Below are 18,682 nucleotides of genomic sequence, written 5' to 3'. Positions count from 1 at the left end.
TCTTCTGACCCACAATCAACCAAACCTGGGCTGTGGTGGCTCCTTTCACTATGCATTCTTCCCCTTCCTTTGGCGGAAGCACCATTATGTAGGCTGGGGTTCAAAGTCCCGTCTGTGAAGGTGATGCAACCACTTCTACATGGCCAGACTCCTTTGAAGCAAGTTGTACCTTCCACGCATTCTCTTTACGACGGCTTCCCTCAATGATGAGTACAGCCATGCATGGCTTCCCATCAGATCATTCCTTGGGGAACCTCCTTAAAGTGGCAGGAACTGTGTGAGCAAGGACAAGAGAAGTCAATACAGAATGCCCAGGAGCCTGCATATGCAGCTTTACTGATCATCTCCTGGTTTTACCCCTGCAAAGGATCCTGGGACTGCTGCAAGATAGCAGCGCATGGCGGCTTCATTAAGTACCTTCTCCTGGTTTCTGGGGTCTTCATTTCTCTGTACACCCAAATTTCCCATTCCCTCCCAACTCCAAAAATCCTATCTGTTGGAAGAGCAGGGTGTTGCTGACCTCCTGCAGGTTTCCTGACAAGACATCCAGCTTCTCTGTCCATCTTAAGACAGTTCTGTGACTCAAAGGACAGTCTTGGGTCTTTCACTGCAGGAAGGGGTATTTCCTGGTTAGATCATAGCAGGGACTTTCCATATGACAAAGATGAGGAGGATGGGGTCTAGCTCAGCTGTCCCATTCTAGTCCTGGGAGACAAGTGCTCCCTCCAGAATCATCTGTTGCCTTTCCTCCAGGCGTGGCGTGCTGCACCTCCACCAGAGCAGTGGTATTGATGACCTGGGCCCTCCACGGTGGCAGCTTACAGCCTGTCTGGTGCTGGTCATTGTCTTGCTCTACTTCAGCCTGTGGAAGGGAGTGAAGACCTCAGGAAAGGTGAGATGATAGCCAACAGGACCTGAGAACACATAGCAATGGGTGGGTAGGTTAACATATTGCCATGGTCTATGAGCAGATACGTGGTCATAGTTGGTGAGTAGACACATGGCCAGAGTTGTCTAGAGTAACACAAGGCTATGTTACATGGTTACTATGAGACATGGGTGTGTGTATAGCCATGGTTGGGTCATGAGATACCTGGCCATAGTTGGTAAGTGGCCATGTGTCCATGTTGAGTAGGTTAACATATGACCATGATTAATGAGTGGCATATGGCTATGGTTGGTGGATAAACATGGGTGGGTGGATGAACATATAGCCATGGTCAGTAGATGGTGTGTGGCCATAACTAGTATAAGGACATGTGGCCATTGTTGGATGAGTGATTCTGAGACCAAGGTCAGCCTGTGACCTTGACTGGGTATATAGACACGAGGCTATGGTTGGGTAATTGGGCATGATGTCATGGTTGGTGGGTGGGAACATGGTATGGTTGAGTGGGAAGTAGATCGTTATGGGTGAGTTGAGAGTAGACATGGTTTGTTTGGCCATGGACACATAGCCATGTTTAGATAAGAAGGAGATGCATGGCCATGGTCGAATGAGAGTGAACATGTGACCATGATTTGCTGGGGTCAGTGAACACATGTTCATGGTGAATGAGGACAGATATTATGTTTGGGATAGGTCAAGAAGAACATCATTCACAATGGTGTGTACAGCATGAACTTATTTTCTTTCTTACTAATGAAAATACTTGACAGTTATGTAAGTATGGGTACTCATGGCAATTTGACCAGAATGACCATTACACCTGTGATAATACATGTGCCAACACATGGAACCCTCCAACAACAGCAGGTATCTCCTTGCCTGCCTTCATGCCTCAAACCCACTTCCTACCCTAGGTGCATCAACCTAAGCTCCCATCAAGGCCCTGCTGTGTATGACTTAGGCCCCTTGGAAACACTGTCTTCTCTTCCAGGTGGTGTGGATTACAGCTACCATGCCTTACGTGGTCCTCACTGCCCTGCTACTACGTGGAGTCACCCTCCCTGGAGCCCTGGATGGCATCAAAGCATACCTCAGTGTGGACTTTTACCGACTCTGCGAGGCATCTGTGAGTCCAGCCCCCATCGTGGTTGACAGTCCTTTGAGGTGGTGGGGCTGTGTGACAGGGATCCTGCATATGGCTCAGAGGCCCAATCTATGGCTCAGCAGCAATTCCTTCCTATTCTGTGAGGTCAGCAGATGCAGGCTGGCCTATTCACCTGTCTCCTTCACAGGCAGGGTTAGTGGAGGAGGGAGAGAATGGAAAGAAAGAAAGGAGACAGGGGAATGGCCTTCTCTGACTCTCCACAGTGATGGAAGGCTGTGCCAGTCAGTGCACCATGAAAGCCCCTCACCTCCTCCACCTGTGTTACTACTGGTCCCAGGAGTTGTGTGTGTAAGTTGTCACCAAGAGCATAGTCTTTGACTCTGTATTAGTTTTCTGCAGGGCAGAGCTGCCTCAGAAATCCATGAACCAGAGTCCACCTTCGGGAGTCTGAATTCCTGAGCCACTGAAGGTTTCTTAAGGAGGGAGTTATTCTAGATTAGAAGATTTGTAGGCCTCATGAGAGATGGGCTTTTCCAGGCTATAGATGTTCCTGAGAGAGAGGAGAAAGTCAACACCATCTTTGGAGAGCAATGAAAGCAGCTGTTTTTGAGAGGCAGTTGTGACAGAATTCCTTGAAGAGTTGTTAAAAGTTGTGTAGGCTGAGCTGAGACAGGTGATAAACCCCAAAAGCAACATAGGGAATTCAGACACTGCGGTGTTCCTGCTGGAAGTGCATAGGTTTCTGCTGAGACTGGGGCTAGGGCAGGAGATGTGGGTCTCTAATAGAGAAGGGCAGGAGGGCTGGGAGGGAGGCTGGCTGCAGATCCATCCTGGGTTTGAGTCACAAGATCCTTTGGGAGTTTGCTGCATGATACAAACCTAAGGCAGAAGCGGGCAAGCGTGGGCTGAGTTGGTCAGGGTAGCGAAAACTAAGTGGGGGAGTGACGGTATCGGCACAAGTCTACTTGAAGATGGAAGCAAGGCCTGAGAGCGTGCACACGCGTCCCACAGAGTGAAAGAGGGAGGGGAAAGCAAAAGGGACCTGTGGCATGGAACCAAAACCATGAGGGCTATAGACATCATCCATGTGGGAACCTGGAAAAGTCAGGGTCAGGGAAGACATGTTTGAGAATTCAAGAGAAAAAGTGAAGTCCATTAGCTTCTCAGCAAGCAGGCATGCAGCCCACAAAAAGAAAGAGAAACATTGCCTATGAGGTGCTGAGGGGAAAAAAAAAGGCAAGTTACAAAAATGAGAGGTGAAAAATTAAGATAATAGTAAGACTGACTAGATAAAAGATAGGTCAAAAATAGATAGATGCTAGATAGATATTGACAGGTCTGATTGCTAATAGATGATTGAATGATACATGATAGGAATAGGTACCTAGATAATCAAACATATAAACAGAAATAACCAACCAGGAAAGAAAAAAAGGAAGCTGTTTCTAGTACCCAGGTAAGGTAAGTCAGGCTCTGAGCAGGGTCCAGGGAGGCACTGAGTCAGGTATGACAGTGACCCAAGCAAAGAGCATGTTGAGAACCTGATAAATGGCACACGGAAATCTCTGGGGGAAATAAACTGGGTGAACACCGGGACTAAGTGGGAAACAGGAAGTTCTTGGTGATGCTGTTCCTACCCAAACCACCTTGATGGGTGAGCTTGCTGTGATATAGGAGCCACACAGGACAACAAGGCAGGGTCCCTCTACTGACTGAGCATCTGCTGAACCACTCTGGACTTGGCCTCTCCACCATGCTGAGGCCCTAGACATCTCTTCAACCTTTCAACCTTGACATTTTGGGTGGCCAGTTGTCTTCAAACACACAGTCCCCAAACACCGGGGTAGCCTGAAGCTCTGGACATTGCTACCCAAAGAACAGAGATGACAGATCCCTTGTTGTGGGCTCCCAAAGTGCCAGGCTCCACTCTCCTCAGCAGAGTCAGGTCCTCTGCTCTGAGCTCAAGAAGCCACTTCAGACATCCTCAGCTTGGCCACTGCAGATTCCAGTGACGGATTCTGATATTTTTGTCTCTGTGCTGAGGCCCCTGAATTACCCTGGGCCACATGACCCTCAGAAACAACTCCAGTACTGTGCAATCCCCATGTAATTCAGGTGGTAAATCCTTGGGAAAGGCTTTCAGAGCTCTTTCTCAGCCTTCCCACCAAGGCTACACAGGAGCTCTTCAGCCAGGCTCTCTAGGTCTTAGCACGACCTTAGGGTCATGCAAGCAGGTCACACCTGACTTCATCATTTCGGTACAACTGTCAGCTCTTGTACCTTTCTTTTCATGCTCAGAGAAATGAACCTGCTATTGCTGGACATCCATGTCTGACCTCTGGTGGCCTGGGACTCTACCTGTGCCCCCTGAAACCACAAGCTGATAGACGAAAACACAACCTCCCTTTTCCATGCCCTTTCAGGCCAGGGATGTAGGAAGGCTTGTTTCTACCAGCGCCAAACATGTATGTTCCATTTCCTGAGACTCTTCTGTTACCTCAGCTACAGGTGAATATGGGGTGTACATGTGAAGCCTGTGTGGTCATTTGGGAGACTGCCCAGTGACCGCTTCCACTCTCCCCTCTGGTAGATCTCTCACCCCACAATTCTCTCTAATGACCCACGCTCTCCCATCTCTGGCTGCGACAGGTGTGGATCGATGCTGCCACCCAGGTGTGCTTCTCCCTGGGCATTGGTTTTGGGGTGCTGATTGCCTTCTCCAGTTACAATAAGTTCACCAACAACTGCTATAGGTAAGCCCTGAGCTACTGTCGCTGGGAAATGGCCTGCAAAACTTAGTCTGTGTTGCTGATCCTGGGGTCTGCCTCTTGGAAGTGAAACATTCCTGGAGGAAATATCACAAAATCTCTGAGCCATGCAGATTTTCTCTCCTTAGTTTTATTTGTTTGGTTTCCAGAGATAGAGCTTTATGCTGTAGCCTAAGTTATACTGAGATTTACTATGTAGCCCTCACTAGCCTTGTCATGGCCCTGCCTCCCGCTTAGCCTTTCAAATACTGAGATTAAAGGTGTGAATTGAACACCATACTTGGCTCCACACGGCATCTTCCAACATTGTTTTGTATCTTACTTCAAAGATGATATTGAGACATGAGATGTGTGTCACTGTCAGGGAAGAGCCAGATTCCCAGGACAAGGTTGCAAGACCTTCCTCTACAGATACACAGATACACCTTCATCTCTCCTTCCTCCCTTTTGCTTTTCTCTATCCTCTCTCTCCCAGTCACCTCCCACCCCCATGGATTTCCTCTCCTTTGCTTGGGGTTCAGTTTTACCTAAGACTTCATCTAGGGCACTTGACTCTAACCCTCATAGCATAAACTGAGGGATCCTGTGTCTAGGAGGACATCCCTGTGCTGAGACTTAGCCTGAGTCACCTGCAACTGTGTGCTGGAACCCCACCAGGAAGTTGGGGTTCTACATCCAAAATATAACATTTCCTCCTAAAAACAGAATCAGTTGATCCTGAAATCTGTCCTCTTTGAACTTAGTGGGCACTGAAAATACAGAATAAACACATAAAAATGGTTCCAAGTCACCAAAGGAGGTTGCATAGAAGGAAATAGAGAGTGACTGTGGACCACAATCCTGAGGCAAGTCTTACCTGGAGCCTAGGTGTGGACCTGGGTAGGCACTTCACAGTGAAGTGTTGTGTCCTCCAGTGTAGACTGGCCACTGAGGGGGACTCTGACTTTCTTGGTGGTCACAGGCTTGCCTCTATCCCTGATTATCAGTGCTTAGATTAGCTTCACAAGACCAGCCATTTTAACACCCCCATGTGTACATGAAGACTTTGTTTTAACAGCCCCAAAACCTGTGCATACCCAGGTTCCTGCACTCTTATGAGGTGGCCCAGAGCCACAGTGACTGTGTGAATGGGATACAGAGTAGCCATCTTTTCCACTGTCCTGAGCCCTGACAGAACCCAGGAGTACCAGACTGGTTCTCCCAGTTATAGGTACTTCTATTATGCTCCCCTCAGAACGAGCCTGCCCATCCCCTTCCCTAGATGCTGAAGATGGGTGATAACCGCTGGCTTCCCAGGCCTACAGCTTAACCCGTATCAGGACAGTCTGTCTTGTTCCTACAGAGATGCAATCATCACCACATCTATTAACTCCCTGACAAGCTTCTCCTCTGGCTTCGTCGTCTTCTCCTTCCTGGGGTACATGGCACAGAAGCACAATGTGCCCATCGGAGATGTGGCCACAGATGGTGAGCCCCCATCCCATCACATGTCACTCTGTCCTCTCTGGAGTAAGGCCAGAGGGACATGGCCAAGACAGAAAGGATGTTGGGTATAAGAGCTGCTGACTCAATTGAGAGCAGCCACGGATAACCTATGTTCCAGTCCCAAGAGACCCACTTTGGAAAGACCTAACTCAGTCTCTATAGACTGACAAGCTCTTCATGAGGGTGGTGCCTCCATAACCCAATACATCTTGAAGGCCCTGATACCTCATTATCAATCTATCTTCAATTAATTTTCAATGTGGGGAACTGGGAAGATGGCTCAGTCTATAAAGTGTTTGTCATGAAAACACGAGGGCCTGAGTTCAATCTCCAGACTTGTGTGTGTGTGTGTGTGTGTGAGAGTGAGAGAGAGAGAGAGAGAGAGAGAGAGAGAGAGAGAGAGAGAGAGAGAGAGAGAATGTGAGTGAACATGTGAGGCACGCATGGTGCAGGAAAGCTAACTAGAAAGACATCTCAGTCTGTCTGAGGCAGGATTATCTGCCAATCCCTTTCTCTGATCCATGTTTTGATTTTGCTCCTCCCATTCCTATGGACATGCATGAGTTGGGGAACAAGGGTACAAGCTGGTTGAGCAGATCTCCCAGGTGACCATCTACCAAGTGCTCTTGGTCCACCCCAGGAAGTAAGGCTCCTGGGAAGAAACAGAAAGAAAGCAGTGGGGGAGCAAGAGTTCCAAGAGATCTGAGCACTGCTGGCATTGACTCAGCTGAGAGGGGCAATGGAAAACCACCTGTGACAAGTAGGGAATCAGGAGGCAAACCTGTGGCAGTGGTGAGCTCCAGGTGTGACAAGGAGGGAAGCAAGGAGCAAGCTTGTGGCAGTGATGAGGTTTCTGCCTGTAGGACCTGGATTGATCTTCATCATCTACCCTGAAGCAATTGCCACACTCCCACTGTCCTCGGCCTGGGCTGCTGTCTTCTTCCTCATGCTGCTCACTCTGGGCATTGACAGTGCGGTGAGTAAGGCATCACCCCAAGGCTCCACAGCCATGCCTCACAGTCAGCCTGTTCCTGGGGATGCTGCCGTACGGGGCTTGGCATGACCCCAAACAATTCCTCCAACCTCGCATGCTTAGCACAGAGCTTGTATGTCAGGTTCAAACATTCCCCTGATCACTGGAGAGCCTCTCTGGACCTGAATGGTAGTGGTTGAAATGAAACTTAGCCTTTTGCTCCCTAATCCAGTATCAGGGTCTGAACAACACAGAGCAGAACTCTAGTAGTCACAGGGTTGGCACATAATGGCAGAGTGATTGATTGGCCACTCCTGCACAGCCAGGCCTTCCCTGACCTCTGGACTCCCTTAGGATAGAGGCTGTAACCCTGGCTGGGCCTTGGACTCTTTGTAGCCCCCTGGTGTCCAACCTCAAAGGGGCTGGAGCCAATGAGCTCTAGTAGACGCCTCCAGCACCATCAACTGCTGAAGACCATTAACTGAGACCTAATATCAGAATTGGCTGGTGGCTCTGGGCTGCCTCATGCCATTTACCCACCCTGACAGAGCTCAGCAATTGTATGCTTCCTGGAAAGCCAGAACCAGGAATTCCTCTTTCCAAGAACATGGATCTCATACCACAGCCCCCACCTCCATTTTACACACAGCTGATGATAGCCCATGAGTTTTGTGTCTTATATCCAAGAGGGCACATTTCATGAGCATTGCTTGCAGACCATAGGCCCTACCTGGCTACACCTAATGGGGTGTAACCTGAGAATCTATCCAGTTCTAAGCCTGGGGCTATGTTTGAGGGAGGGACAGCTTGCTTTGGTCATACATTTACCCCATCACTCTTGTAAGACTTTAAGCTACTCGGCACTTCCTAAGCCCAGTAGCTTCAAAGTGACTGTGGCTGCTATCCATAGAATCTTTCTGCAGCCCATGTCAGCAGGGAAACCTCATCAAGGGCTCTTCTTGTCTTACCCCCAGACTGTTGCACCCCCATTTCCTTCACACCCACCCTGAGGACACACTCACTAATGTAAAGTCAAGCACTGGGAGTGTAATGTCAACCGCCGCTCTCTGTTCTGCAGATGGGGGGCATGGAGTCTGTGATCACTGGACTGGTTGACGAATTCCAGCTACTGCATCGGCACAGAGAGCTCTTCACTCTTGGCATTGTCCTGGCCACCTTCCTGCTGTCTCTCTTCTGCGTCACCAACGTATGTACTCGCCCGCTCCGGTCGTCTCTGCCCTGGTGCCTGGCAGCACAGCTGGTGCCATGGGAACAGGTCCACTGCAGCATTTCTAAGAAGCTTCATCCTCTCCCTCAAGTAAACCTACTTCCCTGTAGTCGTAGGCAGCGCAAACACAGATCTGGAACCTGGTCCCAGAGAGAATTCAGTGCTTGGACAACATCCAAAATGCACCTGGTTCCACTGAAGCTGCCTTTCTGGGGGTGGGAAGGGGCTGGGAAGTAGCAGAGGCCTGTCTGTGGTATTTGGGCCACTTCTGCACAGGAGACACTTCCAGGATTGGCATTTGAGTGTCTCTGTTCCTTGTTATTTGGAGCCTGGGAAGGAAAAGCCAGGGAGAAGTGGTTTCTTTATTTTATTTATTTAGGTTGTTTCCCTAGGAAGCTGTGTGAATTCATGACTTAAATCAAACTTTATAGGGGTAAATAGTGTTTATCTCCAGAGTGAACCCATAGGATGAGTTATCTTTCAGAGAAAGTATTTTGACGGACAGCTGCTGCAGCTGTCCCCCAGTTCATCGGGAGCTCCTTCTCTTCCAGGGTGGCATCTACGTCTTCACACTGCTGGACCATTTCGCAGCTGGCACATCCATCCTCTTTGGGGTACTCATTGAAGCCATTGGGGTGGCCTGGTTCTACGGTAAGTCTTGGTGGTCAGACCAGCACTGTGGCATCTGTGTGTCAACTGGGCTAATGCCTTTTGGCTTGCTTTCTGGCAATATCACTTTGAAAAGAGGCATTTGAACTCCACTGGATGCCAAAAATTTAAGTTATGGCTCTCATGGCATCACAGGGTGTATGGCCAGGGCCTGTCTGTTGGATCAAGGACAGACAAATGGCTACCTGGGACAGAGAGGCTGTGTTGTGTGGGAGAGTAAGGCGTACTAAATGCTCTACCCTTTACAACAAGCTGTCAAAAGGTAAATATCCCATCCAGCTAGCCAGGACACTACCAATAAGTGCAGAATAGCTTCAGCTCCACCTGGGAGGAGTCTGGCCTACCTGTCATTGTAGAGACCTTGGTAATATAATTCAGTTGGTCTGTGAGAGATGTCAAACCGTGGCCACTTCCCACAGGTGCATCTCACATGTACCTTCTGGACAGGACCCCTGACCAGTTAAGTTGTTTGAGCATAAGTTAGAACCATTGGTTCTTCTGTGATAATAGCCCATTAGCCATTTATGTGCTAAGTCTCTCTGGGGGTCTGGAACTGATCACAGGCCTGCTAGGAGCTTCAGGATCATGGGGGTCTCAAGTACTTGGCTGGGATCTGTAGGAGGAGGAGCAGGCCTTTCCCACCCACCCCATCTTCTTGCCACAGTGGGGGTCTAATGGTGTCCTGGAGCATGAAAGGAGATCTACGCAGGAGACCTTGATCAGAGCTCTAGACAGACTTTCTGATAAGACTATGAGGTCTGTTGAGCTCTTAGCTGGGCACCCAACTCCAGTACCATGAACCAGAGACCAGGGCAGAAGTTGGTGAATGGAGTCACTGTTAAGATCGCCTCACCAATTCCTGAATAAGGAAGGCTGAATAGTATTGCTGAAAGAAGGGTATTTCTAAAGTGAATTTCTGGTAGAAATGCCAGTTATTAAATATGTAGAGATGGCTTTAAATTAAAAATCATTACATGCACACTTGCCCCACAAACACACACACACACACAAACACACACACACAAACACAGGAAAATTCAGCCTTTGGAAAGGAAACGATTCTGGGACATTCTCTAACATGGATGAGCCTCAGGGACACATATACTAACTGAAGCAAGCAAGTCCCCAAAGGGCATGTACTGTGATGCCACCTATATATGATCCTCAAGGGACCAAGTTCCTAGAAACAGTAGAATGCTAAGCATTGGGGTGGGAGTTGGAGTTGAATGGACAGAGTCCCTGGTGGGGAAGATAAGAAAACTGAAGATAGAAGGTAGTGATAGAGCCACTGAGCTGACCCTCAAAATAGTAAGTTTATGATGGGTGTATTTTGCTATAGTGTCTGACAAGGGGCAAATTACTGCTTGCAGAAGGAGGTAGAGAGTCTGTGGGACCTGGAGAAGGAAATGAGCAGGGTAGGAATGGAGTATTGCTGGTCCCTCACCCTGCAGACCACAGCCCTATTTGAAGCATCAACAGAGTCAATTAGCACATGGTTGGGAAAAATCAGAAATATAATGTCTGAAGGATGAGGCCCCTACTGTCGAAAAGAACCTATGTATGTCCAGTTTCATGACCAGTCCCATGGCTATCTCTTTCCCCCTTAGGTGTCAAGCAATTCAGTGACGACATCAAGCAGATGACAGGGCAGAGACCCAACCTGTACTGGCGGCTATGCTGGAAGCTGGTCAGTCCCTGTTTCCTCCTGGTAAGAACCATGGACCATGACACTTCCTGCCTCTGCCCTTGAGTCCATCCCAATGCCTTGAGATCATTAAGAAAGATGTCAGAGAGCTCATCTGGCTTCATGTACCGATTAGCAGTGATGTATGATAATACATAGCTACACAGGACAGCTCACATCCCTCTGCAGCCTGAGGAAACTCTTGCACCCACTCAATTAATTGGTCATGTGTAGAATACAGCCAGTATCAGCGGCCAGGGAGATCTGCCTGGGAACCTCCACATCACTGACTTCTTGTTTCTGACTGAAACAGTTTTTCCTTTTTTTTTTTACTATTCTGTCTTCTCCCTGTTGACAAGCCTCACCCTCTCCAACATGAAAGAGCTGACCTTGATCTTAGGAGACAGAAGGGAGTCTTTGAGCTTCATTCTCTATTGCTTCACACTATTAGATAAAGCCTATAAATTATGCTAGACAGTTCATTCTACCAACTTCGTGGAAGCATAACTTATGTAATTTCAAACTTAAATTTTAAACCCATTCCGTATAAAGTAATGATCTTAACAGAAAAAAAAACTACCTCATGTTCCTCTAAGCCGCTACTCTATCACAGTGAGCACTGCAGGCATGTTATCATGTGACTTCTGCAGCAGATTGTACTCCCAGACAAACTGACCCGATCAAAATCAACTTAGATGTAAGAGTGTAGTTTTGGCAGACATGGCAATTTCTAAGAAATGTGTCCTCTGTTGGAACCAAAAACAAGCATGAGATATGTGTGTCCAAATATATTTTCCAAGATGGTGTGGTTGGATAGTAAACTTTGCTGACCCTGAGGAATATACCATAAGTGAAGATCTGCACCCAAAACTGCATCCTAACCCACATCCACTGAACTTCCTATGTTTAAGAAGGGCTTTTGTACCCAGGTACAAAGTACATGTGTAGGTATGCGGTTCATGCCAATCATGTGCAGGTGTAGTATGAAGCACATGTTTAAGTACACTGTACATATGCATGCATAGTATATAGATACATAGTGCATTATTGGTGTGCAGTATAGGTACAAGCTGTCTGATAGGCACACATGTAAGCACACTTAATGTGTAGGAATAAAGTACATGTGTAGTTACACAGCATGTGTGTAGATATACCATTGGTGCCTAAGATATCATATTGCTTGGGCCATGCCCAGGTAGCCTGACTGGAGTTGGCACTTGTGGCTTCTGCAGCCAGGAGGACTTCTATAGATCACTTGCTGATTTTTCTGCTCCATCTTTGCACCTACCTTTGTGGTTGACCTATGTGCCCATTTATTTCAGTATGTGGTCGTGGTCAGTATTGTGACCTTCAGACCCCCACACTATGGAGACTACATCTTCCCAGACTGGGCCAATGCACTGGGCTGGATCATCGCCACATCCTCAATGGCTATGGTGCCCATTTATGCCACCTATAAGTTCTGCAGCCTGCCAGGGTCCTTCCGAGAGGTGGGTGTTTTCAAGGGGGCTCCTCACCCTAATGGTTCAGGCGTCCCCATCCCTGAACCATCTCAAATAGCAGGAGGCTGGAGGTGGGACCATGATGGGTCGATGGGCTGGTGCAACAAAAGGAGGGACGTGTATGTGTATGTATGCATATTTATGTTTGTGTGTGCTGGTGTGTCCACATATGTAAGTGTGTGTGTGTGTGTGTGTGTGTGTGTGTGTGTGTGTGTGTGTACGCAGTTTCCCTGGATTGAACAGCAAAGCCCAATGCACCTGTTTGGTCTAAGGACTCCACCTTGAAGCCACAGTGTCCCTTGGTGCTGGACACCACAGCATCTCACAGACTGGTAGTCAGTGGTCCCTCTGTCATTCAGGCCATACCTGGTCAAGAACAAAAGCAGAGTGTGTGGTCAGGCCAGAGCACAGTCTTTTTGATTACAAGTTTAGAAGGAATAGGTCCACCACCATGCCCAGGTGATAATCAAAGATAATCCTGGGGGCCTGGTGACATCTGGGCTCTAAAACCAGATGGGTAGAAGGAAACAATATTTCCTACAGGGAACAAGTGACAGACCCTGTGGGACCTGAAAGCATCCACTGAGGGTCAGAGATCTCAGTGAGCACTGCACCCCCTGCACACCAGAGTTAAGGGCCTGAGTCTGCGGCTCCTGATCCTAACTCCTTTAGGGGGAGTCCTCATTGTTATAGTGGGTGCTGGCTGGTCTGTGCCACCCTGGGCCCCATGCCATACCAATAACCCCATTCTTTCCTAGAAACTGGCCTATGCCATCACACCTGAGAAAGACCGCCAGCTAGTGGACAGAGGGGAGGTGCGCCAATTCACGGTGAGTCTGACGCCCTGTTCAACCCTTGGGGAGGGGATTCAGAGAGACCCGAATAGTATCTTCCAACTGCTCTAACACCCATAGTACCCACAGCTGCTCTCAGGCGGCCCCCCCGAAGACCAGGAAGCTCTGCATGAGAGGAAGAGCCCATGGGACAAATGTGAGCATTCCTAGGATCTCCATTCTTGGAGAAAAGACAAGAAAAGGATCATGAGGCAGAGGCCCTGAAGTAACCCCAGAAGCAGAGCCAGGAGAGCTGGTATTCACAGGGAAAAGATGAAAGCTTGGAGTTAGTCACATGTCCTTCAGGGAACCTGAGGGCTGGGAGGCCCAATTGAGTGAGAGAAGAATCAAGCCTGGTCAGGTGTCCATGGAGCAGGCAGGTCCTCTCTCCTTTGAGAGGCAGCTGACATGTGCTGTGAGCACACGTGTTGTTCTGAGGCTAGTCCCTCCTCTAGCTGCTGTCATGGTGAATGTAGCTGCACCTGGTACCTTTGACGGGGGAAAACCATCCCTTTGGCATTCTCAGTGATTTGTGACTTTGGTATCTTTTGCAACACTAACATAAGCCTCAAGTTTCACCCTGATGATTCAACCCGGCTGGCTGAGTCACTCACATAGACGGGAGCATCATCTTACTACCCTTAATTATTTGTCCTGCTTTTGTGTTTATTTTCCTCCTTGTTGCCTTTTTTATAGTCCAATTATTTTTTTATTTATTAATTTTTTTTTAAAAGATCAACCCAAATTCCCACTTCCTCCCCTCCTCCCATTCCCTCCACACACCCTCCCACCCCACCCCCATCTAATCCTAATGTCTCTACTGCATGTACTGGCTTTTTGGAATCCTATTCTCTTTGGATGTATACCTTGCTCAGCCTAGATGTAGTAGGGAGGATCTTGGACCTTCCTTGTTGCCTTTTTGTTGGTTGAGCTTTTTTGCTTTTCCTTACTCCACTTGAATGTTGCCACTCACTTGGAACCTGCATATTTTAATTCTTTAAATAGTTATCTTTGAGAGTGGCACATATTTCCCTCAAAGTCCAAAGTTAATATCTCAATTCACCTTTTGAACGTCAATTACAATGACTTAAACCCTGAGACCAGTTACTGAGTCATTGTCTTGTGTTCCATGACCATCTTTTTAACCCACAAGTTAGACAAACCTGGCTGTGGGTTTACTACGTTACTGATTCGTGTGAACCATGCTCTGGGGTCCACGTGTACTCTGCCACATTTTCAGTGTGCATTTTTCCTTCCAGGATTATTTTCTTGGTTCTCAAACACAAATCCTTGAGACACGTCCTTAATGAACTCTCACAACAGACTCCCAGCCTTCAGGTGTTTGTCTATAACCCTTTCGTGTTGCCTGTGTCCCTGAAAGCTCACGGTCCCCAGTCCCAAGGGCCTTCACAGCTGCACTTTAAAATCCCCCTTTACTCTTCTGTTTTGCTTCGGGGCTCTAGAGTATATGCCTGGGTCCTATCTACATGTGGCTGCTTTCACATTTGGACTTCAGGCACAGTTGCACAGCGGCTCTGGTCACTGGTCTATACATTATCTACTCACTCCTTGCATTTCCTCTCTGTCCTTTGGATGCTTTCTGATGTAACTCCCTGCTCATGCTTCTGTGCTTACCGAATCACTGGGAACTTCTTCTGCCTTTATTGATATAGCCACTCGTTTTAAGATTAATCAATGTTTTTCTGGAATGTGTACTAGTCTGTGAACCTGTGAGGAAGGCTTACCCTCTTGCCTGTCACAGTTTCTTCTTTTGAGGTTTATTTTGGGTCTCTTTTATATCTTCTATATCTCCTCTTCACTTTTTGAACAAATATACTGAGATTTGAACTTTTCTGTCAGTTGGGGTCAGTGTTAGGCTTTGCTCCGTAGGGCTTTTTTAAATTTAAGTTTTCTTTTTTGTTTCTGGTAAAGTTTAATCATAACCAAGGTATGTGGCTTTTTCTTATTGCACCCTGAATATTTTTTAACATCTGTGTGTGCATGTTAGGATGGGAGGCAGTGTGTGTGCATGTGTGTGTGTGTGCGTGTGTATTTGTACATGCCTATGGAGGCTGGAACAATATCGTAGGATATTCTGAGTGTCATCCTCAGTACCATGACTAATATTTCTTTTTTTTATTGATTTTATTGAGCTCTACATCTTTCTCTGCTCCCCTTCCTGCCTCTCCCTTCCCCACTTCAACCCTCTCCCATGGTCCCCATGCTCCCAATTTACTCAGGAGATCTTGCCTTTTTCTGCTTCCCATTTAATTAGATCCATGTATGTCTCTCTTAGGGTCCTCAATGTTGTCTAGGTTCTCTGAGATTGTGATTTGTAGGCTGGTTTTCTTTGCTTTATGTTTTAAAATCACTTATGAGTAAGAATTGTCCCATTTATTAATTGTTTCTCTCAGTGTCTGTGCTTCTGGGGTTATATTTAGGAAGTGGTCTCCTGTGCTAATAAGTTCAAATGTACTTCCCACTTTCTCTTCTATAAGGTTTAGTGTGGCTGGCTTTATGTTGAAGTCTTTGATCCATTTGGACTTGAGTTTTGCGCATGGTGATAGATATGGATCTATTTCCATTCTTCTACATGTTGATATCCAGTTATGCCAGCACCATTTGTTAAATGTGCTTTCTTTTTTTTTCATTTGATTTTTTTTTGCTTCTTTGTCAAAAATCAGGTATTTGAAGGTGTGTGGATTAATATCCGGGTCTTCTATTTGGTTCCATTGGTCTTTTAGTCAAGGTTTCACTATAATCCTTACTGGTGTGGAATTTGCTATACAAACCAGGCTGGTCTTGAACTCACAGAGATACACCTGCTTCGGCTTTCTGAGTGCTGGTATTGAAGGAATGTGTCACCATGCCTGGTTGAGTATTTTCAATACCTTTAAATATTCTTGGAACTCCTTGGACCTGTGGAGGTGTGCTTTTTAGTATCTGTGTGTTGGGCAGATCCCAAAAAGTATTACATAGATCTGTCTTTCTGCCGTAGGGCTTAAGGAAGAAAGGTTTCCAGCCTCTTTCCTATCTCTGGTTCAGTGTGTCAGTCAATAGTCTTATGAGCCTTGTTTTAAAAACATTTAGCAGCACAGAACTCTCCAGTCAGTGAGTGTTAGCAAATGGCTCATGAGCACAAACTGGTTGAGCAAGCAGCAGAGCAGCAGGCTGCTGGTCTCAATCCCCACACCATTTATGCGCTGCTCCCCACTTGCTCCTGGACCACAACCAGCAAAACCGGCTCCATAGTGCAGCACTCCCTGGTATGGACCCAACAGAGGTTCAGCATGCAGGGGAGGAGGACACTGCCGAGCCACTCACAAATCAGTGGGAGGATACTATGGAGCCAGCTCTGGATCTAAAGATGTCTGCATCTCTCAACCTCAATTGCTGGGCACAAATATGCTGGCCAGTACCTCTCTGACCTTCTCAGCAACTGAGCTCTACAGGCATGATTATTTGTTATTATGTTGGTTCTGTTTTATTTTGCTTTATTCTGCTTTCTTTCTTTTGTTCAGACAGAATCTTACTGTAGCCCAGACTAGCCTCAAACTCAATCCTCCTGCTTCAGTCTCCTGAGTATTGTGATTACAGCATTAGCTGCTGCATCTAGTATCCTTATCTCTTCTTCATCAAGTAATTCAGTCCTTTAAAGTTTACCCCAGGCCATTGGCTCTTGGTGCCCCTCAGGAGTGGCATCCATCAGTGGTAAGCACCCCATGGGTGAGTTGTACCTCCTATTGAGTTGTTGAGACAATTCTGATTTCATCATAGGGCCACTGCCCCATAAGTGATGACTGTAAGGTCTATTCCTCGCTTCTGAATAAACAATGCTTTCTTTCCAGCTGCGCCACTGGCTGTTGGTGTAAAGTGGAATGAGACAGAAGCCAAGTGGACCATCGCACAACCGCAGGGACAGGGAGCTCACGAAAGGAAACCCAAACATCAAGAAAGGAGCGCTGCTTCCACCCTTCCCCTTTGCTATATGGAAAAATAATCAAAGCACAGGCTTCAATCTTTGACTGTTTACACCCAATCCATGCTACCAAAAAAAAGAGGCCTCTGTCTGTATGTGGCTGTAAGAACACTCATCTCTATACAGTGAGGTCAACCATGCCCCTGTCTCTGCTGGGTGGAAAACACCTGGATGGTATCCTGTCCCTGCAAGGCTGACTCCCCCATGTGTGATCACCGTGGGAGGATGGGTCTTACTGTCCCCTGTACTCTAGGAGAGGGACCTTGGTACCTGTATATACACTGTGTCAGAATCCTTGTGCTCACAATAGCTGCCTAGATCATTTCTTTTGCTCAGATTTACAATGCCAAGTATCCTGTTTTGTCTGCTGTGTAGAAGGTAGGAAAGACAGTCAATACATGCCAAGTGCTTCCCTGGTGCTTGGCTCTGAGCAGACACCATGACCTTAGAGTCCTGTTCACACAGTACACACACACACACACACAGGGTCTGTTCTGAGCCTCGGAGGACAAGGAATTTGGTGCAAGTAATCAGAGATTCTATGTTTTTTTTTCCTTTGTAGCCGAGATAAATAGACATGAAATAAGGTTGAGATACAGCCCCTACTTCTGGCCCCTGGGAGGCCTGCTCAGCTTGTGGTCACTTCAGTATGGAATTCTAGACCACAGAGAAAGTGTACTCCTTATAGCCAGTGTGTCTCAACCCCTGGACACCTGCTCTGCACAGAGTCCCAAAGCAAAAGATCATATTCTTGGCCTGGAGTTATGCCTGATCTTTGGGGAAAGATACCCATTGTTGGTTTTGATTTCCCAGAGACTCCCATTACATCAATGGACATTATCCACATTATAAATGACTTTTTAAAATCGTATTTATGTGTGAACCAAAATTCAAGGTTAGTTTGTTCAAATCTGCTGATTTCCCTGTTTTTGTTCATAAGAGTAATTAGCAATACCATAGGAAGAAAGTAGACCAAGAACCACCTTCCCACAGAGTGCTGGCCTTAGCCCCTGGAGTGAAAAGTGGATGTTATGATTTTCCTTTGATATAATAAATGTGAACTTTGGCCTGACCTGTATCCTACAGAAATGGTACCACATGTCTGTCTGGGAGAGCTAAACTTAGGCGTTCTCTGCAAGTAGACACTGGTATGAAGGACTTGAATGTGCTACCAGGTGGAAATTTGGGGCTATTGACTTTAAGACTGCTGTGGCTGAGAAAGATTGGGGTTACTATCTCCTCTCTGAGGAGTGGCAATCCAGGTGTTGTCAGCATCTGTTTTTGTGTCCATAGTCAGTACCTTGTATCGGTCCTTACAAACAATAAAAGAAATATATGTTGGAAACAAGCTCCTCTATGCTGCCTTGTGTTTCCTGGCTGTTATGTATGGCATCCAGCTTACCTTCTCATACAAGGTAAAGGGGTGGGTCCAGCTCTCCTAGTGAGAACTTCCATCTAAATACCCCTCAGCTTGTCCCCTTCCCCACTGCACATCCCCCATACACCTCCACACCTGCTTCTCCCAAGCCTGAAACGTTCATGTGTGAGACTCCCTCACAGGTGTGCT

At 47.2% G+C, this 18,682-nt stretch overlaps 1 protein-coding gene across 1 annotated transcript in view; it reads left to right on the top strand.

The window, feature by feature from the left end:
• Positions 1-18,364, top strand: part of Slc6a3 (solute carrier family 6 member 3) — a 34,409-nt gene extending 16,045 nt beyond the window's left edge. The window contains exons 5-15 of the mRNA XM_057789773.1: positions 754-892; positions 1,881-2,015; positions 4,644-4,747; positions 6,105-6,229; positions 7,111-7,223; positions 8,299-8,427; positions 9,000-9,099; positions 10,725-10,825; positions 12,124-12,291; positions 13,062-13,133; positions 16,985-18,364. Coding sequence (XP_057645756.1) covers positions 754-892; positions 1,881-2,015; positions 4,644-4,747; positions 6,105-6,229; positions 7,111-7,223; positions 8,299-8,427; positions 9,000-9,099; positions 10,725-10,825; positions 12,124-12,291; positions 13,062-13,133; positions 16,985-17,008 — 1,210 coding nt within the window. The 3' untranslated portion in view covers positions 17,009-18,364. The remainder of the gene's footprint in view (positions 1-753; positions 893-1,880; positions 2,016-4,643; positions 4,748-6,104; positions 6,230-7,110; positions 7,224-8,298; positions 8,428-8,999; positions 9,100-10,724; positions 10,826-12,123; positions 12,292-13,061; positions 13,134-16,984) is intronic.
• The last annotated feature ends 318 nt before the right edge of the window (positions 18,365-18,682 follow it).

The sequence above is a fragment of the Chionomys nivalis genome, chromosome 15, assembly GCF_950005125.1.
Source record: "Chionomys nivalis chromosome 15, mChiNiv1.1, whole genome shotgun sequence".
NCBI lineage: Eukaryota > Metazoa > Chordata > Mammalia > Rodentia > Cricetidae > Chionomys > Chionomys nivalis.
This window is presented reverse-complemented; position numbering and strand designations above follow the sequence as displayed.